Source organism: Tamandua tetradactyla, chromosome 9, assembly GCF_023851605.1.
Source record: "Tamandua tetradactyla isolate mTamTet1 chromosome 9, mTamTet1.pri, whole genome shotgun sequence".
NCBI classification, from domain to species: domain Eukaryota; kingdom Metazoa; phylum Chordata; class Mammalia; order Pilosa; family Myrmecophagidae; genus Tamandua; species Tamandua tetradactyla.
In genome coordinates this window covers 47,432,760-47,457,198 of record NC_135335.1, presented here as the reverse complement: position 1 = coordinate 47,457,198, position 24,439 = coordinate 47,432,760, and the positions used below count along the sequence as shown (strand labels likewise).

General features: G+C 47.2%; 1 protein-coding gene across 45 annotated transcripts in view; it reads left to right on the top strand.

The window, feature by feature from the left end:
* Positions 1 to 24,433, top strand: part of LOC143647089 (anomalous homeobox protein-like) — a 343,658-nt gene extending 319,225 nt beyond the window's left edge. For 36 of the 45 annotated variants that reach the window (XM_077116749.1, XM_077116724.1, XM_077116758.1 and 33 more), the window contains 6 exons: positions 143 to 214; positions 2,399 to 2,884; positions 5,131 to 5,254; positions 7,802 to 7,970; positions 8,564 to 8,679; positions 12,728 to 24,433. Coding sequence is in view for 34 of the 45 variants with exons in the window: in XM_077116724.1 (XP_076972839.1) it covers positions 18,357 to 19,340 (984 nt within the window). In the remaining 11 variants the exon portion in view is untranslated. Of the gene's footprint in view, positions 1 to 142; positions 753 to 2,398; positions 2,885 to 5,130; positions 5,255 to 6,052; positions 6,266 to 7,801; positions 7,971 to 8,560; positions 8,680 to 12,727 lie in introns of all 45 variants that reach the window. The other 9 variants (XM_077116757.1, XM_077116748.1, XM_077116756.1 and 6 more) reach the window with 7 other exon arrangements.
* The last annotated feature ends 6 nt before the right edge of the window (positions 24,434 to 24,439 follow it).

The following is a 24,439-nucleotide window of genomic DNA, read 5'->3' as shown; positions in this document are numbered from 1 at the left end:
GATGTAAAAAACATGAAGAATGAGTGTTGGCTTCTTGTTTTTTTTCTTTTATTTTTTGGTGTTTGGTATATTAGTTTGATAAATAACAAATTATCATAAAAGGCAGTAACTTCAGACAAAATATTTTATTCTACCCCAATAGGGAGCAAGAGCTTTCAATCATTGACAACCCAGCAGCAGAGACTTGATAAGCAGAAACCTCTCCAGTGTGCCGGTGAGGGTGTGAAATGCAGCTCATTTGGGGGTGCCGCCAGAAATTAATACATATTGTGGATGTTTTCACAAAAGTGGACCTTTCTCTGCCTAGTTCATTCAGGCTTTCTAAAGTCCAGGTCTCCACTGGGCCTACCCTGAGTTGCAGAACTGAGGTCCCATAGTGTTCTTGCATGGGTGAGCAGGGCATGGGGGCTTTTCTTCTCAGCCTGTGGGCACCTCCTAGGGGTTGGGCCCCCTTGCGCTGTTATGAGGGGGACTTTGCAGCCGTTGATGGCATTACTGTGCCCAGAAGGGATCCTCTTTTCTGATGCCCTACTTTGTTCATTTCCTGGAAGGGGTGGAATAAAGGGTGTCAGGGATTGTGAGAAGTGATGCACCCTTAGAGCAGGTGTGCTGGGAAAGCAGGGCCTTACCTCTCAATCCACCCTCTCTCTCTCTCCATCTTCTGGTCTGTGCACTGACACTGAAAAACCAAGAAACAAGAAATATATTTGCAATCTCTCAAGGAAACCTTCAGATCCTCATGTCTGAACAATGTATCCTTTGTATATTGCCTGTTACTCATTTTTAAGTGAATTAATTCCTTTCTATTATTATTCCATCTTTAAATTACACAAATAATTGTTTTCTGAAGGAGATCATTAATTTTGTCAGGATCCTTTTTTTTTTTTTTTTTTATTAACGGAAAGAAAAAAAAAGAAATTAACACAACATTTAGAAATCATACCATTCTACATATGCACTCAGTAATTCTTAACATCATCACATAGATGCATGATCATTGTTTCTTAGTACATTTGCATCGGTTTAGAGGAACTAGCAACACAACAGAAAAAGATATAAAATGTTAATATAAAGAAAAGAAATAAAAGTAGTAATAATAGTAAAAACAACAACAACAAACAAACCAACAAGCAAACAAAAACAAAAAAAAACCCTATAGCTCAGATGCAGCTTCATTCAGTATTTTAACATGATTACTTTACAATTAGGTATTATTGTGCTGTCCATTTTTGAGTTTTTGTATCTAGTCCTGTTGCACAGTCTGTATCCCTTCAGCTTCAATTACCCATTGTCTTACCCTGTTTCTAACTCCTGCTGAACTCTGTTACCAATGACATATTTCAAGTTTATTCTCGAATGTCCGTTCACATCAGTGGGACCATACAGTATTTGTCCTTTAGTTTTTGGAATGTCAGGATCCTTTTTGTGGGGGTCCGGAATCTTCTTTTGAACAGGCACAGAATCTCAATTCTCCAGGAGCATGTGAGCTGTGTACAATGCGCTGCTCCCAACCTCAGAGTTTACACAAGAGTGTATTCTCAGAGCCTTCCAGAGGCCTGGCATTGCTCTCCATCTGAGCTGAACCCATGGAACAGGCTTGGTCCAGAGATACCTGAGGTGGTATCTGGACAGAGAACAAGTGTTGAGTGGCTCTCTCTGGAGAATCCAAATTTCCTAATATCACAGTCCATAGCCACAAAGAAGTGCATTTAGGAATTTATTCTCTAACTTTCTATCCCACCCAACTGGAAGTCCTTGAAGTTTTGATTGAATCAATAGCCCCACTTGGATATCTCTCCACCCTACCTATTATGATAGCATGTTCATTCTGAGAGATTTATACTAAGATATCCCTCTGGGCCAACACCATGGGTTTAGGAAAGTGGACATGGGGTAGGGGAAAACAGTGAATCTCTGCTGTGGACTGGTCCCAGCATCCCTTACCCCATTGGAGTCTCAATGTTGTTTGACTCCCTGAAACATCTCCTGCCTCTGCCTGCAGTGGAGCCACAGGATAAAAAGCCCCACTATAGACCAGAGGAGGATAAGGAGACCCAGTTCCCACATGGCTGAGCAGAAGCTCAACCACGGGTCACTGGGGCTGCTCCAAGCACAGAGAAAAGTTTTCAGCAACCACAAGGAAGTGATGCCTCTGGCAACTAGGCACAGAGAAAACACACTGCAGCTTAGGGGCCAGTCTGACATCACAGGACTTAGAATAGTCACAAAGGTTCCTTGGGTGGGGGAGGGGAAGCCCAGAGGAAGGGGCACCCACTGCCCATCCCCCCACCTCACCTATCCTTTGCCCCCCAAAATACCCCTCCTCCCAGGCTCTAAATGTCTCCATATTTGTCTTTGGCTTCCTATTTTCCGCATCAATCCTTTGTTTTCTTCATAGATGTTGTGGAGCCACAATAGGAGCCATTCAGGGTGACAGGAGTGAGCAGAAAGCCATCAAGAGAGCCACCAAACCTGGCAGCTCCTGTGGGCTCAGAGTGCCACACTCAGGTGGGCTCCTGTGACTCAGAGTGCCACATGGAAGTGTTCTGTGGATTGGGAGGACACAGGCAGTGCTGTGTGCTTTGCATGGTGACCCAGTTGGTGCTTCCATGACTATTCTTTATACTGGCAGCATGGGCCTCCGGCCCAAGATGCAATGCAGAACTTCTTGGCACTCCTAAGGGAGAGCAGGGATGCCTGCCCAACCACTGTGGAGCTGGTGGCCCTCACGGGAAGGCTCTGCTGGAACCTGAAGGATAACCTCACCCAGGCAGAACCCTTGGTGGATGCGTTGCTGAAGAGCCAGCTCTGCCTGTACCTACTGGACAATGAGGATGTGGTGCTGGTGTGTGCACACATGCTGGCCCAGCGGGAGCAGCCCCAGGTAGGTGCAGGTAGGCCTGCAGGTAGGCCTGGGGTAGGGGGGGCTCCTGGAGGTGGGTCTGGGATGAGGGGCTCCTGGAGGTGGACCTAGGTCAGAGGGAGGGAAAGCATAGAAAAAGCACCTGTGCCTTAAGCACAGGTGGAAGTGCCCAAGGCTTTTGATCTCAGTTGGCAGCAAACACGACATGTGTGGGCATGAAGCTGTCATCCATATTTACCTACCTATTTGATGATTTGTGACATAAATATGCTTGTTGTTCACTGGAATGTTGGCCCAGGTGACATTGGGGTGGTACAAGTTATGTGGTGTGTGCCTCTTATACTATCCTCAAATCTTAAAATTCTGCATTCCTGAGTATGTCTGGCTCAGAGGGTTTCAAGTGAAGAATGTGGGGCCTCTCTGTCCCTCTCTTTCACCCTGCGTATGTGCTCCACACTCACCAATGCCTTTTGTGGCACACCTCTTCCTGAGCATTAGAGTAGATGGCCCACTTTCTGCTTCTGGGGCAAATCCACCCTCTCCACACACATGGGTTGGTCAACTCTCCTAACCAAAGATGCACTAGCTCCAGACTGTAGATTCACAAACATGTTTTCCTTGGGTACTTAGTTCTAAGTCACTAGAGATGTTGAACATCTTCTCTTGTAGTTTTTGACATTATGTAATTCTTTGGAGAAATGTTTATTCAAGTCTTTTATCCATATTTACTTGATTTGTTTTATTTATTTATTTATTTATTTATTTTACATGGGCAGGCACCGGGAATCAAACCTGGATCCTCAGGCTTGGCAGGCAAGCATTCTTACCTGCTGAGCCACCGTCGCCCACCCCCTTGATTTGTTTTTATTTCTGTTGTTTGGTTGTAATATTTCTTTTCATTTCCTGGATATAAAAATATCATTCAATATGTGCTTTTCAACTATTTTCTCCCATAGTTTGGGTTGTCATTTTTATTTTCATGACAATGTTCTTTGATTGCAAAAGTGTTACTTTTTTATTGTGAAAAATGACATATATCCAAAAACAAGAAATTTCAAATCACACTGTCACAATTAGTTGTAGAAAATATTTCATAGTTTCTATCAGTTAAAGATCCACAATTTAGGTTTTCCTTCTAGCTGTTCCAAAGCACTGGAGACTAAAAGATATATCAATATAATAATTCAGCAGTCATACTCAATAGTTAATTATTATCTTCTCTGTTATAACTCCACCATCTCCTTTGATCGTTCTTCCAAATTTTAGGGGTATTTAGGTAAGGCCAATTCTAACCTTTTTGTGTTGTAAAGGGCTGTCAATAATGTGCGATAGGAGGATGTATCTATCTGATGTTCTTGAGAGTCTGGTTCCTCAATGTTTCAGTACTTATCTGGTGTAGGAACCTATCTGGAGGTTGTAGGTTTCTGAAAAGTAATCATAGTATATGGAACGTTTGTAGAATCTCAGGTGGAGCCCTAGGTGTTCTTGAGTGATTGGCTATATAAAGAAAATGAAGAGAAAAGTCAGTCTTTGGGAGAAAATATTTGCAAAATATATATTTTATTAAAAGTATGTCTAGAATATAAAAAGAATTCTGACAAGTAATAAATGAAATAATATTTAATAAATTTAAAATTTCTCAAATATTTGAGCAGTTTATTTATGAAGAAATGAAAATTAAAAATTTTATATCCATGAACAATATTCAACCTCATTCTTCATTGGGTAAATGCAAAGTTAAAACATGAGGAGATATCACTCCATGCTTAATACAGTATTAAAAGAGAAGAAAATTTTAACTTGATATTGTATCAAATATTAGGGACTCTCAAGTCAATTGGTCAAGTCCTTGATCTATCTTGAGACTTGCTTTTGATAAGTTTATAAATCAGAGAAGCCAAGCCTACCTATAGTTATGTATAAAAGCTCTTCTATGGAACAGAGGGCTACCTGCTTGGGAAGTAGGCAGGGTCCTAAGGATACCTGTGGAAGGAGCAGGGTTCAGGTGTGGTCCCCATGGGGTTAAGATGCCCTGTTAGAGCCCTAAGCCTTTGACTCTCACCTGAGGTTTGCAGGTGGGCCAGGCACCTGTGTACCTTCTGAGTCTCCAGGGAGGGAGGTAGTAGCTCCTTCTATCCAGACTGAGGATAGAGGTGATGGGGGAGAAGGGGGTGCATGAAGGCTGATCCTTGTAGGGGGACCCTTGGAGGAGGGAGCAGATTTGGGGTGTCCTTGTTCTCATAACCATCCTCACTGTCCTTGTCCAGGCACCCTCCACCCTCCTCCCTCTGCCCAGAGGGTCTGAAGAGCCAGAACTTCCCATGAAAGGCTTGCCAGAAGCTGCAGGATTTCGCCTTGGGTGTGGGCACCAGCCCCAACAAGGACCAAAGGGTGAGAGCAGAGGGTGGGGCTGCTTTCACCAGGCTGTCCCCTCCCTGGGCTGCTCCCCTGCAACAACTGATTCTCCTAGAATATTTCTCACACTGACCACTTCTGTCATGATACTACTTTTCCCCCAGGATGCTCCCCTTACCATTCCTACTTCTACAATTTTCCCCAGTGTGTATTTCCCCAAACCACACCCCTCCAATATGCCCCCTTGGCCTCTTCACCCTAAATGTGCACTGCCAAGGCATCTCCCCTGAGCATGTGGTCTCCAAATTACTCCCACCCAGGATGCTGTCCCCACAAGATGCTCTCATCTATAAAACTGTCCAGCTATACTGCTCCCCTGTCAGCATGCTCCTTCTCCCCCAGAAAGTTTCTTTAGGCATACTCTACCCTCCCAAATGCTCCCCCAGGATGCTCCTTCTTTCCAGAAACCTCCCCCCAGGATGCTCGGTTTGGATGCATTCCTGCCAATTCTCACCTCAGCCTGCTCATTCCCCCAGGGGTCTCCTGAGTGTTCCACACCCACCATGCACTCGTGGTCACAGGTCCAGTCTTCCTGTCTTATGTGCAGCCCAGTGTTGACTAGACAGCCTGCACACATGGAGGCAAAACATTGTCAGTCATGTGTCTTCAATGGATGCACAGCGAACATCCCCTGTGTGCAGGCGCTGAGCACATATGATGTGGTGGGATGGATATCAAGCAAGGCCTCACCAAGGGAGAGAAACTGGTGGGTAGCTGCAAACCCAGTGGGCAGGGGTCCTGACTGTTAGGGGCCCATGGGTGGCTGCCTTGCAGGGGACAGAAGTGAGCATGGCACCAGGGCAAGCAGCCTGCCTGCACAGGAAGAGGCAGAGGACTCCCTGCTATGGGACTGAAGACCTAGCACCTACTCACTCCATTGCATCCCAATTCTTCTCTGAGTTATGACCCTTCATACTGCAGGACAAAAAGGCACCAGGTAGCATGCAGAGCCCCTATTGGATTAGCCACACCTGGGAAGACCCACAGGTAGATGTGCTACTCAATGGGGGCAGTTTGTGCTGGCCATGGGGTGGCTGTGCTGGCCTATTATACTGGGCCTTTTTAAATGTCACCTGTACCTCTATCTGACAACCCCCTCTTGAAACCTATCCACATTCAGGGCCTATCAAGCATGAGTTGCTCTCAGTGGGAATGATGGGCCTCCAGCACACACAAGTGGGTGGTCAGTCAGGAAGGAGTGAGGGATGGGAACCCGTGTGGAGAGCTCTACAACCTCCCAGACCTTCTGTCTGCATGGGAAGCACAAGGCTGCAGGGAGGGGCTGCTCCCCACCTCAGAGTTCCTAGGGCATCCTCTGTATACCATCTGGTGGGGCAGTAGGGAGGGTTCCATCTGTACTCAATGTGAGGTGGTGGGAAGGGTTCCATCTGTATTCCATCTGATGGGGCGGTGAGGAGGGAGGGTTTCATTTGTATTCCATCTGGGGCAATGGGGAGGGTCCCATCTGTATTCCATCAGGGGCAGTGGTTAGGGTACCATCTGTATTCTATCTGGGGTGATGAGGAGGTTTCCATCTGCCTTTCATCTGGTGGGGCAGTGGGGAGGGTTCCATGTGCATCCCATCTGGTTGGGTGGTGGGGAGGGTTGCATCTGTATCCCATTTGGGACAGAGGGGAGGGTACCATCTGTACCCTATCTGGAGTTGTGGGAAGGGTCCATCTGTATTCCATCCAGGGCGGTGGGGAGGGTTCCATCTGTATTCCATCTGGGTGGTGGGGGTGGTTCCATCTGTATTGCATCAGGGGTGGTGGGGAGGGTGCCATCTGTATTCCATCTGGTGGGGTGGTAGGAATGGTGCCATCTGTATTCCATTTGGGAGATGGGGAGGGTTCCATCTGTATTTCTTCTGAGGCAAAAGGGAGGATTCCATCTGTATTCTATCTGGGGCGGTGGGGAGGGTTCCATCTGTATTCCGTCTGGTGGGGGGGTGAAAAGGGTTTCATCTGTATTCCATTTGGGGCAATGGGGAGGGTTCCATCTGTATTCCATCTGGTGGGGGTGTGTGGAAAGGGTTTCATCTGTATTCTACTTGGGGCTGTGGGGAGAGTTCCATCTGTATTCCATCTGGTGGAGTGGTGGGGCAGGTTGCATGTGTATTCCATCTAGGGCAGTGGGGAGGTTACCACCTGTATTCTATCTGGGGTGGTGGGGAGGGTTCCATCTGTATTCCATCCAGAGCAATGGGGTGGGTTACATCTGTATTCCATATTTGGTGGTAGAGAGGGTTCCATCTGTATTCCATCTGGGGTGGAGGGGCGGGTTGACCACCTGGGAAGCAGGGCTGCTCTCATGGACTCCCCATGGGCATCAGTTGCCGGGGCAGGTGCTGTGTCTCTGGTTCACTGCTGACCCCACCAGTGCCTTGTCCAGAGGGACAGTTGGTAGCAAATGTGTGAATGTGAATGTGGGAGGCCCTCAGCTCTCTGGATTGCAGCCTTGGCTGTTCTTGGAGAGACTAGGGTGAACTCACTGACTGACTGGGTGTGTTGCTGCCTTCTGCAGGAGAACCTGGCATTGGAAACAAGTTTGACTCTTGAACAGGTCTGCAACTGGTTTTCCAATTACTGGCAGTGCCAAGGATCCCTCCCCCTGAGCTTGGAGCAAGTCCTATGAGGACTATCAGGAGATCCCCATGGTGACACCCAGCTTGGGGGCAAGCCTGCATGATCAGGTGAGTGATCAGAGGGCCCAAACTCCTCCTCTTTTAGGGATAAACTGCTGGCTTCCCACATGTTTCACACTCACCTGGTGTCATTCAGGATAGGCAGGCAGGGGCAATGTCCTTTGCAAGTTCAGGGGTTTTCCCAGTGAGTAGACTTCACCGTAAGGTATTGGGTCAGTTTGTCATAGGGGGTGAGGTGGCTGCAGCTGTGGCTGGCATCAGATTTCCAATCTCAGAGGCTCATCTGTGGCCACACATTGGCCAGTTGGGGCTGTGGTGGCTACTCTCTTAGAAGCAGCTGTGCAGCCAGGGCTAGTCCTTGGGCAGGAAGAAAGGCCATAGTTAGGCCAGAAGGAGGGGGTCTGTGGATAAATTTGAGGAGGCAAACGAAGTGCTATGGTTTGGGGTGTCCTAGATTCATAAATCTGGATTGTAGGTTGAGACCAAAGGCAGACGGAGTGATGGAAGGAAGCAGTAGTAATGGTCTCTTCTACCAGCAGGTGTTCTTACCTGTTTAGATACCGTCACTCAGCCAGAGAGGACACAGGGTGCTGGGGTATGGCTGAGCCTCCCTTCCTCTGACTTTGCCCTCCTTTCAGCAGGAAACAAGGGAAATAACTCCACTCCATCCCCAGAAGCCACCCCAGAACTGTGGGAGCTTCTTTCCTGGCCCTGGACTTTCCCGGACATGAGACCATCTGACATCCACTGCTCCCAGGTACTATTATCTCTATGGCCAGCAGGAACACCTCATGTGTTTAGACCCTGTGGGCTCCAGGACCAGGAGAGTAGGGCTGGGAGAGGGCAGTCCCTGACAGCTGAGAGAGAAGGCTGTGCCTTTGGATGGAGGGATACAGGGGGTCCATATGGCTTAGTGGGGAAAGTTTCAAAAAGAAAACAGGGACTATAGACTTACAAAGAAGAGTGTGGTTCAGTGGTTATTTCTTTTATTTATTTACAGTATTTTGTCTTTTAAAATATCAATGAGTTCATAACAACCAGCGTTTTCTGGGTCCCTCCTCTGCCCTAGGTGCTGTCTCAAAGCCCTACCTCTGAATCTTTTATCTGCTTTCTGTGAGCATGAAGCTGATGTGACATTAAGAATGTGTTGGGAACACAAGAGTTGGCTAGTGGCTGGGCTTTGACCCAAGCAGGGCCCAGGCCCTTGACTCTGTCTCCCCATGACTTTGTTCCACGTCTGTCCCCCCTTTCCCCTTAATGTTCTGAAGTCAGCATCTCTCCTGGCTTCCTGGTTGATTCACTTCATACCTGCCCCATGTTGCTGTGACTGTGACAGTTTCATCTGACTTCCCTGTGCCTCTGTTTTCCCACCTGTGAAGTAGGGCTAGTGATAGGATTTGCAGTGTGGAGTTGCTGCAGATATTATCTGGGCTTAGGCAAAGGTTTTGGAGCCCAGTATGGAAGACAGTGTAAATAATTTTATTCCTTCCTACATGGTGTTCCTTTAATACATACCATTTGTTTACTCCAGTTTTCAGCTTTCACTAATTTTTGCAGTTTTAAGTAATATAACAGGGTTCTGCTTATGGTCCTTGTAAATACAAGTGCTAATGTGTCCAGATGCTACTGCAGCTATGCCCCTCACTGCACTGGGTGATTCCAGCCCCACAAGTGGGTTTGCCCCAGACAGGATGATTGAGTTATGCTGAAATGCTGTGAACCCCTCACATCTTTTCAAAGGGGCAGGATGGTGGGAGAGTCAGAATGTTCATCTTGTCTATCAATTAGACCCAGACCCTCTGCCACTGGAAAGAAACTCTTCCCATGGCTATAACAGATTACTGTTAGTCTTGGCTGAAGAAAGTAGGCATTTGGTGGAAGAGCAGGGCAGGAAGGAAAGGGTTAAAATGAAAAGACAATGGGTGGTGCAGCAGTGGCTCAGCAGTCAGAGTTCTCCCCTGCCACACCAGAGACCCAGGTTCAAGTCCTGGAGCCTGCCCATGCCAAAAAAAAAAGAAAGGACAATGCTGCTGTCCCTCTGTTCCCTTCCTCCCATGCCACCTGATCTTAGTGGTCACCACCTGCTAGGTAGAGGAAGAGTGAGCCTTTTAGACTCCCCACCTCTCTTCCATCCTCATCACATTAGAAATACCATCATTGTAGTTTCTCTTCTAATTATCATTGAGCATTGAATACCTCAAAATACAAGAGAATCTTGCAGTTTCCCACCTTGCAAGGAGGATGCTTGCCCTAAATAATCCTATGAATTAATTCCTTAGTATTGTATGGTTATATCTTGATCTAGATCTATCAATTATCTATCTATCTATCTATCCAGTGTTTTCTCTTCAGCCTTTGCTTTCCTGGAGTTTCTAATTTCCTTTCTTTTCCTTACATTGTCCGCTTTGGTCACTTCCTTATCTTCTTCCATTATTTTGAGTTTTACTCCTGAAGACCTAGCTGCTCTATGCTGTCCTTCTTCCTGTTGCCCTCTGGAAGGTCTCGTAGGCCTGGGGTGGAGGCTCTTTGAAGCTGCTCCTCTGGGCTGTTCCATGGCTTCCTGAATTGCATCTTAAGTTCAGAGTTGTTATCTGTCCTCACAGTTGATTGGTAATTTTGCAGGAACAGAATTCAGACTTGAGAATGTGAATTGAAGGAATTGTGTCATTATTTTGTAGTTTGCAGTGTTGTTGCTGATAAGTCAGATATCTTTCTTGTGTTTTTTCCTTAACAGATAACCTATCTTTCTTTCAGAGAGCTTTTAGGTTCTTTTTATTTTAGGTTTGGTGTTCTGAAATTTCACAGTAATGGTCCTGGCTGTGGTAATTTTTAATTCATCCTGCTGTTCAGTCTCTTAGTTTAAAAAAAAAAGGTCTCATTTAAGTTCAAGACATTTTATGTCTTTGGACTGGCTGCTTTTTTTCACCTTGGAGATTTATGTTTGTCCATATTTAACAGTGAGGCCAACTTGAGGCCCCATGTCTGTGAGTGGGGATAGTCAGTGTGGACATCAGGCTGGGATTGGGGGATGCCAGTCTTCATGCTGGGGGCCAGCAAACATGCAAATAGGTTTTCTCTCTTAATCCTGTGTTGGTTCTTCCAAGACTGTTCTCTCCAGGTTTATAGAATTACCTGCTGACAGTTCTGGAGTTCAAGCCCTGGAATACCTATCTACACATGGCCAGTTTTTTAGTCCTCTTGGCTGCTAAAGAAAATACCATGCAATAGGTTGGCATGAACAGTAGGAATTGATTGGCTCATGTCATTTTTGTTGAGAAGTCCAAAATCAAACCATCATCAGGGTGAGGTTTTTCATCCACAAGGTTGTGTCTTTCTTAAATTGACTCCTGGGGGTCCTTAGTCCTTGAATTTTTTCTCACATGGTAATGTACATGGGGGCCTCCCCTGGCTTCTCCTTCTTACTCCAGCTTCTGTAGACTTGCAGCTTCTGGCTGTTCCCTCTGACTTTCTCTCTGTCTCTCTCCATGACCTTCCCTATAAGGCCTTCTGTACCAGGATTAAAACCCATCCTGATTCACATGAGACACACCTTGTTGAAGTACCCTCATCACAGGGTTGACAGAATGGATTGCATTTGAGAACATGTTTTTCTGGGGTACCAAACTCCAAACCATCACAGCTAGGTACCTGACTCTTTCCCCACCTTGTCTCCTGCCCTGTGCCCCAACTCAACCTCTCCAGCCATGGGACTTCCATCTGCCTCCTGAAACTACAAAACATGGACATCTCACACCTGTGGTCACCTCACCCCTGATGTTACACATCTTTCTGGGCTCATGGCTACTTACTTCTCTTTTTCTTGGAAGGAGAAGATATAACGTGTTCCTCAACTGGGTTTGAACTAGCAATGGTTAGATGAGCACTTAAGCAGCATTTCTTTTACCTGAGAGGGTCTCTGAAGTTTTACAGGAAAGAGAAATCCAAGGAAAACAAAGTAAAATTCGTAGACAAAAGGTCATGGGGTTTCATCTGATCAGGACATCCTGCACAGCTGGGCATGATGTTGGTTATTCACTCTCTGGATGTGAAGGCCAGACAGGGAGGAGGGAATGTAGCATGTCTGGCCATGTGTTTTGCATCAGTCATTTTGTGTCTGAAATCATGGGACTTTGGAATTTCTTACAACCTTGTATACTCAAGGTTCTCAGCTCACTTCTATGTTAAGTTTCTGTCCATTCAGAACTGTTCGTTCCATGACAACTTCTCTTTAGGAATGAAAGGCCCTGTCCAAAGCATTTTAAGTAAAGAGAAATTCAACAGGGCAAGATAAGGTCCTCACACCTTGCAACTACTAAGTAAGAACTAGTTAAAACCTAAGGTACAAGCCTAAAAGCAAAAGGAATTAAAAATAAGGTCACAGGTAAAATGAAAAAGACAAGGGGCTGGTGGCCCAGCTCTGTGAGGAACTAGTCACAGTGAAAGCCTGTGATGTCCTTCATTTCTCATGGGTGATGCTTAGTCCCTGGGGCCAGGTGCTGGCTTGAGGTCTCCAACTTTCCATCGCCATACCTGTGACAAAGTAGAATTTGAAGTCAGCAAAATTTAACTTTGTTTTGGCTTCTGGAAGCAAAGACCAACTGGGAAAAAGGTGGCGTGAACTGCTGATGGGACCATGTCTTTCTTAGAGAGGCTGAGGCCCCAGCAGGGCTAAGCCTGCTTCCCTGGGCTGGGCCCTCATCCCTGTCCATACTGGCCTGTCTCTCTGCTCTGAGGTCCTGCTCATGCCAACAGGGAGCTGTGGTATTTTCTGCTAGCAGTGGGTGGTGAAATTTCTTTGCCTACAGGATTTGCTGGTCCTCCCTGGCAGAACCCCTGGAGCCCATATTTGGAGGAGGGTCCAGGCACCAGCAGTGGACAAGAAGACATGCAGATGGTGGCTACCTGATGACACAGTCCCCACTTCAGCCTCCAGAATTCATGCTCCATCATGAGAGCCCTGGGCCTCTGGTGGCAACCGACAGGCCACAGAGTTGGGTGGTGAGGGCCTGAGAGGGGGCAGCCGAATCCATACACTGGATAGGTCAGCCTTTCTTTGTGGATTTATGGAAATGATAAAGTTCTCCCAAACTCTTCTACAAAAAGGAGGAGCAAACACAGAAGAAACTGGCCTGTGACCTGTGTGTCTAAGGTGTCTTGAAAGGGCCCAAGCTCAACGGCCCTGTTTTTGCTGTGATAACCCTAAGCCCTCAGTCCTTTTTCTGGCATATTCTTTACCCTTCACAAAGGACCACCTGAGTTTCTTAGCAGCCACAATATCCTGATGTTATATTTTTAAGTTGCACTGTTAAAGGCTCCAGAGGCTCTTGCACATTCCAAGGGTGAGTTTACTGTTGATGGTATTGGAAATAGAGAAAAGATAAACCCACCAGGGCTGGGAAGACATGGCAGGAGACAGATAGACAGACAGGAGGGTGGCATCAAGGTTTGGGAGAGTGTCAAGGTGGCCTAGTGGGGTTCCATCATCTCCCAGCCTTTAGTGGACACCCCATCTAGAGGGTGTCCCACACTCACATGTGGGGCCAACAGGACTGGTTTCCCCAGGATCAAAGTTCTCCTTAATGCTTTGGCAAAAGCGTGGCTGGCTCAGCAGTGCCCAAGAATGACAGGGGACATGATACAGAGGGATAGAGCAGCCCCCCCAGATAACAAGCTCTACTTGATAAAATCAGTGACATTGTGAGAAAAACAGCACCACCTGCCTGCACTCAGCTTCACCCTTGTCACCAATGGCCTCTTGTGACCATGGATCCCATACACCACTCCACGTGTGTGTCAGCCCCTCTCCCTGGCCATTTCATCCTTTTTTCCCAGCCGTTAGACTCCAGAGCTTCCTTCTCACCCTTACTCTGACCTGATCACCTTTTTTCCTACCCCACAATATGATCATATGGAATACAGATGGAACCCACCCCTCCACCCCACCAGATGGAATACAGATGGAAACTTCCTCGCCATCCCGGATGGAATGCAGATAGAACCCTTATTGCCACAGCCCCAGATGGAACACAGATGGAACCCTACACACCACCCCAGGTGGAATGCAAATGGACCATTTCTCACTGCTCCAGATGGAATACGTATTGAACCCTCCACACCACCTCAGATGGAATACAGATGGAACCTTCTCCACCGCACCACTAAATGCAATACAAATGGAATCTCCCCATTGCCTAACCAGATGGAATACAGATGGACCACTCCCAACACCCTAGATGGAATACAGATTGAGCCATCCCCACTGCCCCAGATGGAATACTGATGGAACCCTCCCCATGGACCCATATGGAAAACAGATTGAATCTTCACCACCACCCCACATGGAATACACATGGAACTCTCTTCTAAGCCCTACCAAATGGAATGTAGATGGAATCACCCCATTGTACCACCAGATGGAATACAGATGGAACCTTCCACACCACCCCACATGGAATATAGATTGAACCATCCCCACCGCCCTACCAGATGGAATACAGATGGAACCCTCCACACTGTCACAGATGAAATACAGATGATACACTCCTCAACACCCAAGATGGAATACAGTTTAAACCATCCCAGTGCACCACCAGGTAGAATACAGAAGGACACCTCACTTCACCCCATATGGAATAGAGATGCAACACACCCCATCGCCCCAAAAGATAAAAAACCGATGGAACCCTTCACACTGCCTGAGGTGGAATACAGATGCAACATTATTGACAGCCTAAGATAGAATACAGATGGTACCCTCCACACCACCCCACATGGAATACAGATTGAACCCAACCACTGCCCCAACAGATGGAATGCAGATGTAATGCCTCATACCCCCTGTATGAAATACAGATGGAAACCACTGCACCACCCCAGATCGAATACAAATGCAAACCTCCTCACCGCCTCAGATGAAATACAGATGCAACACTAACTACCGACCCTGAAGGAATACAGACGGATCCCTCCCCACTGCCCCAGACGGAATACAGATGGAACCTTCTGTACCGACCCAGATGGAATACAGATGGAATTCTCCGCACTGCCCCAACAAATGGAATACAGATGGAACACTCCCCAATGTCACAGCAGATGGATTGAAGATGGAACCCTCCCCACCACCTCAACAAATGGAATACAGATGGAAACTTACTCACCACCCCTGATAGAATACAGATGGTACACTTCCAACTGCCCCAGATGGAATACAGATGCAACCCTCCCCACTGTCCCAGAAGGAATACAGACGGAACCCTCCCCACTGCGGAATACAGATGGAGCTGTCCCCACTGCCCCAGGTGGAATACAGATGGAAACTTCCACCCAGAGCCACCAGATGGAATACAGATGCAACAATCACAACTGCCCTGGATGGCATACAGATGGAACTCTCCTCACCATCCCAAGAGGACCCAGATGGTACCCTCCCCACCACCCAAGGTGGAATACAGATGCAACCCGCCTCACCATCCCACCAGATGGAATACAGATGGAAATATTTCCACTGACCCACCAAGTGGTATACAGATGGAGACATCCACACTCCCCCAGATGGAATACAGATGGAACCCTCCAAACCGTCCCAGGTGGAATAAAAATGGAACCATCCACAATGCACCCCATATGGAATACAGATGGAAAAATCCACACAACCTGATCATATGGAATACAGATGGAACCCACCCAACTGCCCCACCAGAGGGAATACAGATGGGACCCTCCCCACCGCCGCAGATGGAATACAGGTAGCACCCTTACCACCACTGCCCCAGATGAAATACAGGTGGAACTCTCCACACCCCCTCATATGGAATACAGAATGAACCCTCCCACCACTGCAATGGAATACAGATGGAACCATCTTTACCGCCCGACCAAATGGAATACCAATGGAATCTCTCCACCGCCCCACCAGATGGAACACAGATGTTACCCTGCACACCACCCCAGATGGAATACAGATGGAACCCTCCCCAATGCCCCATATGGAATACACATTGAACCTTTGTCACTACCCCACATGGAATACACATGGAACCCTCCACAACGACCCACCAAATGAATACACATGGAATCTTCCCACCGCCTCACCAGATGGAATACAGATGGAACCCTCTACAGAACCCCAGATGGAATACAGATTGATCCGTCCCCACTGGCCCTAATGGAATAAAGATGCGATGCTCCCCAAAGCCCCATCAGATGGAATACACATGGTACCCTCCCCACTGCCCCACATGGAATACAGATGGAACCTTCCTCACCACCCCACATGGAATAAACATGGAACCCTGCCCGATGCCCCACCAAAAGGAATACCGATTAAATCTCCCCACTGCCCCCCCAGATGGAATAGAGATGGAACACTCACCACCAACCCAGATGGAATACAGATTGAACCAACCCAATCACCCCAAGTGGAATACAGATACAACCCTCTCCAAAGACCCACAAGATGGAATACAGATGGACCCCACCCCTCATCCCCAGATGGAATACTGATGAAACTCCCCACTGCCCTATATGGAATACAGATCAAATTTTAGGCACCAAGCCACATGTAATACAGATGGAACACTCTTCAAATCTCCACCAAATGGAACGCAGATGAAATCTTCCCGCCGCCCCACCAGATGGAATATAAATGGAATCCTCCACACCACCCCACATGGAATATAGATTGAACAATACCCAGCGCCCCAGGTGGAATACCGATGCAAACCTCACCACTGCCCTACCAGATGGAATACTGATGAAACTCTCACAACCGCTTTGTTGGAATACAGATGGAACCCTCCCAGATCCAGATGGAATACAGTTGGAATTCTCCTCACCATCCCAAAAGATGGACTACAGATGGAACACTCTCAACCGTCCCAATACATGGAATACAGATGCAACTCTCGCCAACCCCTGCCAAATGGAATACAGACGGACCCCACCGCACAGCCCCAGATGGAATACCAATGGAACCCTCCACACTGCCCAATATGGAATACAGATGGAACCCAGCACACCACCCCAAGTGGAATATAGATTGAACCACACCACCACCCGAGGTGGAACACAGATGCAACCCTCATCACCAAACCCCAGATGGAATACGGATGGAAACTTCCCCACTGTCACAGAAGTAATACAGAAAATATACTCTCCAACACCCAACATGGAATACAGATGAAAACCTCCCCATGCACCACCAGGTGGAATACAGATGGACACCTCGGCACCACCCCATATGGAATACAGATTCAACAGAAAACACCACCACAAAAGCAAAAAAACGATGGAAAAGTTCCCACTGTCCCAGATGGAATATAGATGCAACATTACCAACAGCCTTAGAGAGAATAAAGATGGAACCCTCCCCAAAACCCCAGATGGAACACAGATGGAATCCACACCACACACTCGCCATATGTAATATACATGCAACCCTCAAAATCACTCTGATGCAATACAAATGGAATCCTCCCCACCACACAGGATGGAATAAACGTGGAAATCTACCCAAAACCCCAAATGGAATACAGATGGAATTCACACCACTTTAACCCACCAGATGGAATACAGATGCGACCTTCACCACTGCTTTGATGGAATACAGATGGAATCCCCCACCGAACGAGATGGAATACAGTTGGAATTTTCCCCACCGCCCCAACAGATGGAAGATAGATGGAACAATCCCAACTGTCCCAACAGATGGAATACAGATGCAATCCTCCCCAAACCCCTACCAGATGGAAAACTGTTGGACCCCACCCAACAACCCCAAATGGAATACCGATGGAACCCTCTCTAATGCCCCATATGGAATACAGATTGAATCTTTGCAACCACCCCATATGGAATACACATGGAACACTCCTCAAAGCCCCAACAAATGCAATGCTGCTGGAAACTCCCCACCGCCCCTCCAGATGGGGTACAGATAGAACCCTCCCCAGCAGCACAAATGGAATATAGGTGGAATCATTACCACCACCCCACGAAATGCAATACAGATGTAATCCCTCCACCGCCTAATCAGATGGAATACAGATGGAACCCACTACCCAACTCAGATGGAATACAGATTTAGCCATCACCACTGCCGCAGATGGAATACAAATACAACCCTCCCCAAAGCCCCACCAGATGGAATACAGATGGAGCCCACCCCACAACCCCAGATGGAATACTGATGGAACCTTCCCCACTGCCCCATATGGAATATTGATGGAACCCACCACACCACCCCAAACGGAATATAGATTGAAACATGTCCACTCCCCAGGTGGAATACAGATGCAACCCTCACCGCCCACCCCCAGATGAAATACAGATGGAACCTTCACCACTGTCACAGATGGAATACAGAAAATACACTCCCCAATGCACAACATGGAATAAAGATGGAACCCTCACTCCCGACCCCAAGATGGAATACAGATGGAACCTTCCACACTGTCACAGATGGAATATAGAAATTACACTCCTCAAAAGCCCAACATGGAATACAGATGGAACCCTCCCCATGCACCACCAGGTGGAATAAAGATGGACACCTTTCCACCGTCCCATATGGAATACAGATTCAAGAGAACCCATCGCTCCAAAAGCAAAAAATCGATGGAAACCTTTCCATTGTCCCAGATGGAATACAGATGCAACATTACCGACAGCCCTAGAGAGAATAAAGATGAACCTCTTCACACTGCCCCACATGGAATACACAAGGAACCCAACCACTGCCCCAATAGATGCAATACATATGCAACTCTCCTTACCCCCTCTCTGGAATACAGATGGAAACTACCAGTCCACCCCACCAAATGGAATACTGATGGAACCCATCCCACAGACCCAGATGGAATACACATGGAACCCTACCCAAAACCCCAAATGGAATACAGATGGAATCCACACCGGGCACTCACCAAATGGAATACAGATGCAACTCTCAAAACCACTCTGATGGAATACAAATGGAATCCTCCCTACCACACCAGATGGAATACAGGTGGAAACCTTCCCAAAACCCCAGACGGAATACAGATGGAATTCACACCACTGATCCACCAGATGGAATACGCCACTGGTTTGATGGAATACAGATGGAACCCACACCACCGAATCAGATGGAATACAGTTGGAACCTCAACCACTGCCCCATATGGAATACAGACTGAATCTTCGCAACCACCCCATATGGAATACAAATGGAACCCTTCCCACCACCCCACCAAATGCAATACAGATGTAATCTCTCCACGGCACCACCAGATGGAATACAGATGGAATCCTTCACACCAACACAGATGGAATACAGATGAAGATCTCCACTGCCCCAGATGGAATTCAAACACAACCCTCGCTAAAGCACCACCAGATGGAATAAAGATGGACACCTCCCAATCGCCCCACATGGAATAGAGATGGAATCATCCCCAACGCCCCGTATGGAATACGCATTGACACTTTGTCCCCACCGCACATGGAATACACACAAAACCGTCCCCAACGGCCCAACAAATGGAATACACATGGAATCTCCCTACTGCCTCACCAGAAGGAAAACTTATGGAACCCTCCACACCACCCCAGAGGGAATACAGGTTGATCCATCCCAACTGACACAGATGGAATAAAGATGCAATGCTCCCCAAAGCCCCATCAGATGAAAAAAAATGGTCTCCACGCCACCACGACAGATGAAATACACATGGTATCCTTCCCACAGCCCCGTATGGAATACATATGGAAACTTCGTCACAACCCCACATGGAATAAACATGGAACCCTGCCTGATGCCCCACCAAAAGGAATACAGATGAAATCTTCCCACCATCCCACCTGATAGAATACAGGTTGAAACCTCCCCACCATTCCAGATGGAATGCAGATTGAACCAACCACATCGCCCCAAGTGGAATACAGATACAACCCTCCCCAAAGACCCACAAGATGGAATACAGATGGACCTCACTCCACAGACCCAGATGGAATATGTTGGAACCCTCCCCACTGCACCATATGGAATACAGATAGAATCTTCAGCATCATCCCACATGGAATACAGATGGAACACTCCTCAAAGCCCCACCAAATGGAATACAGAAGAAATCTCCACACAAACCCACCAGATGGAAAACAGATGGAATCCTACACATCACCCCACATGGATTATAGATTGAATCATCCCCACCGCCCCAGGGGGAATACTGATTCAACCCTCCCCACCTCCCTACCAGATGGAATACAGATGGAACCTTCCACAATGTCACAGATGGAATACAGATGATACACTCCCCAAAGCCCAACATGGAATACGGATGAAACCCTCCACATGCACCACCGTGTGGAATACAGCTGGAAACCTCACAACCACCCCATGTGTAATGCAGGTTCCACACATCCCATTGCCTCCAAAGCAAAAAACCGATGGGCTCCTTCCCACTGTCCAAGATGGAATACAGATGCAACATTACCGACAGCCCCAGATAGAATACAGATAGATTCTAGCCCTCCACACTGCACCATGTGGAATACAGATTGAACCCAACCAGGGCCCCATGAGATGCAGTACAAATGTAGCCTTCCATATTTCCTGAATGGAATACAGATCGAACCTTCCACACTGTTCCTGATCGAATACAGATTTTAACCTGCGCAATGCCTCAGTTAAAATACAGATGCAAAACTAACATGGCACCAAATGTAATACATATGAAACAGTCCACACCACTTCAGCTAGAATACAGATGGAAATCTCCCCTCTGCCGCATCAGACTGAATCCACCACCCAAACCAGAATGGAATACAGATTGATCCATCCCCACTGCCCCAGATGGAATACAGACGCAACACTAAACAAAGGCCCATCAGATGGAACACAGATGGACCCCACCCAACAGCCACAGATGCAATACACATGGAATCCCCCCAAAAACCCCAGAAGGAATACAGATGGAATCCACACCATGAACATACCAGATGGAATATAGATGCAAACCTCAAAGTCGCTCTGATGCAATACAAATGGAATCCTTCCCACCACTGCAGATGGAAATCATGTGGAAACCTCACCAAAACCCCAGATACAATAGAAATGGAATTCACACCATTTTGACCCAACAGATGGAATACAGATGTAACCTTCACCTCCGCTTTGATGGAATACACATGGATGCCACAACCGAACAAGATGGAATACAGTTGGAATTTTGCCCACCACCCCAACAGATGGAATATGCATGGACCAATCCCAACTTTCCAAACAGATGGAATACAGAGGCAACTCTCCCCAAACACCTTCCAGATGGTAAACTGTTGGACCCCACCCACAACCCCAAATGCAATACCGATGGAACCCTCCCCACTGCCCCGCATGGAATACAATTGAATCCTCCTAAAACCCCACAAGAAATACACATGGAGCATCCACACAGACCCAACAAATGCAGTGCTGCTGGAAACTCGCCACTGCCCCAACAGATGGAATACACATAGAACCTTCCCCAACACCCCAAATGGAATACAGATGGAACCATTCCCACTGCCCAACCAAATGCAACACAGATGTAATCTCTCCATGGCGCCAACAGATGGAATAGAGATGGACCACATCACCCCAACCCGGATGGAATACAGATAGAGCCATCCCCCCTCCGTCAGATGGAATACAAATGTACCCCTATGCAAAGGCCCACAAGATGGAATACAGATGGACTGCACCCAACAGCCCCAAGTGGAATACACATGGACCCTGTGCAAAATCCCAGATGGAATGCAGATGGAATCCACACCACTTTGACCCCCCAGATGGAATGCAGATGCATCCTTCACCTCCGCTTTGATGGAAACCCCAACTGAAAGAGATGGAATACAGATGGAATTTTCTCCAGCGGACCAAGAGATGGAATATAGATGGATCAATCCCAACGGCCTGAACAGATGGAATACAGATGCAACCTTCCCCAAACACCTACCAGGTGGAAAACTGTTAGGCCCCACCCAAACCCCTAATGGAATACCGATGGAAACCCCTCACTGCCCTGTATGGAATACAATTGAATCCTTGAAAAAGCCCACATGGAATACACATGGAACACTCCTCACAGCACCAACAAATGCAGTGCTTTGGAAACTCCCCATCACCCCAACAGATGGAATACAAATAGAAGCTTACACACCACACCAAATGGAATACAGCTGGAACCATTCCCACTGACCTACAAAATGCAACACAGATATAATCTCTACAGTGCCAACAGATGGAATACAGTTGGAACACACCACTCCAATCTGGATGGAATACAGATTGAGCCATCCCCCTGTCCCACAAAGAATACAGATGCAACTCTAAGCAAAGGACCACAAGATGGAATACAGATGGTCTGCACCCAAAAGCCGCAAGTGGAATATACATGGTGCATCACCAAAACCCCAGATGGAATACAGATGGAATCCACACCACGTACTCACCAGATGGAATACAGATGCAAATCTCAAAATCGATCTGATGCAAAACAAATGGAATCCTTCCAACCACACCAGATGGAATGCACGTGGAAACCTTCACAAAACCCCAGATGCAATACAGATGTAATTCACACCACTTTGACCCAACATATGGAATACAGATGCAACCTTCACCTCTGCTTTGATGGAATACACATGGAATCCCAAAAAGAGCGAGATGGAATACAGTTGGAATTTTCCCCACCACGCCAACAGATGGAATATGGATGGAGCAAGCCCAAACTTCCAAACAGATGGAATACAGATGCAAACCTCCCCAAAAACTACCAGATGGAAAAATGTTGGACCAACCCACAACCCCAAATGAAATACTGATGGAACCCACCCCACTGCCCCGTATGGAATATAATTGAATCCTCAAAAAACCCCGCAAGGAATACACATGGAACACTCCTCAGAGCCCCAACAAATGCAGTGCTGCTGGAAACACCCCACTGCCCCAACAGACGGAATACAAATAGACCCTTCCCCACTACTCCAAATGGAATACAGATGGAACCATTCCCAACGCCTAACCAAATGCAACACAGATGTAATCTCTCCACGGCGCCAACAGATGGAATACAGATGGACCACACCACTCCAACCCGGATGGAATACAGATTGAGCCATCCCCCCTGCCCCAGATTTTGAACTCAGATGCACCCCTAAGCAAGGGACCACAAGATGGAATACAAATGGCCTGAACCCAACAGCCCCAAGTGGAATAAACAGGGACCCTGCCCCAACCCCAGATGGAATACAGATGGAATCCCCACCACGCACTCACCAGATGAAATACAGATGCAAACCTCAAAATCGTTCTGATGCAATACAAATGGAATCCTTCCAACCATACCAGATGTAATACACGTGGAAAAATCCCCAAAACCCCAGATGCAATACACATGGAATTCACACAACTTTGATCTAACATATGGAATACAGATGCAACATTCACCTCTGCTTTGATGGATTACACATGGAAACCCCAAGCGAACGAGATGGAATACAGTTGGAATTTTCCCCACCACACCAACAAATGGAATATGGATGGACCAATCGCAACCTTCCAAACAGATGGAATACAAATGCAACCCTCCCCAAACACCAAACAGATGGAAAACTGTTGGACCCCACCCACAACCCCAAATGCAATAGCAATAGATCCTCCGCACAGCGCTGTATGGAATACAATTGAATCCTTCAAAAACCCCACATGGAATACACATGGAACACTCCTCACAACCCCAGCAAATGCAGTGCTGCTGGAAACTCGCCACTGCCCCAACAGATGGAATACAAATAGAACCCTCGCTGCCACCGCAAATGGAATACAGATGGAACCATTCCCACTGCCCAACAAAATGCAACACAGATGTAATCTCTCCACGGCATCAACAGATGGAATGCAGAGGGACCACACCACTCCAACCTGGATGGAATACAGATAGAGCTATAGCCCCTGTGCCAGATGGAATACAAATGCACCCTTATGCAAAGGCCCACAATGTGGAATGCAGATGGCCTGCACCCAACAGCCCCAAGTGGAATATATATGGACCCTCCCCCAAACCCCAGATGGAATACAGATGGAATGCACACCACGCACTCACCAGCTGGAATACAGATGCAAACCTCAAAATCACTCTGATGCAATACAAATGGAATCCTTCCCACCAACCAGATGTAATACACGTGGACACCTTCCTAAAATCCCAAATGCAATACGATGGAATTCACACCACTTTGACCCAACATATGGAAAACAGATGCAACCTTCACCTCCACTATGATGGAATGCAGAGGGAATCCCCAAGCGAACGAGATGGAATACGGTTGGAATTTTCCCATCTGCCCCAACACATGGAATATAGATGGACCAATCCCAACCGTCCGAACAGATGGAATACAGATGCAACCCTCCCCAAACACCTACAAGATGGAAAACTCTAAGGACCCTCCCACAACCACAAATGGAATACTGATGGAACCCTCCCCACTGCCTTGTA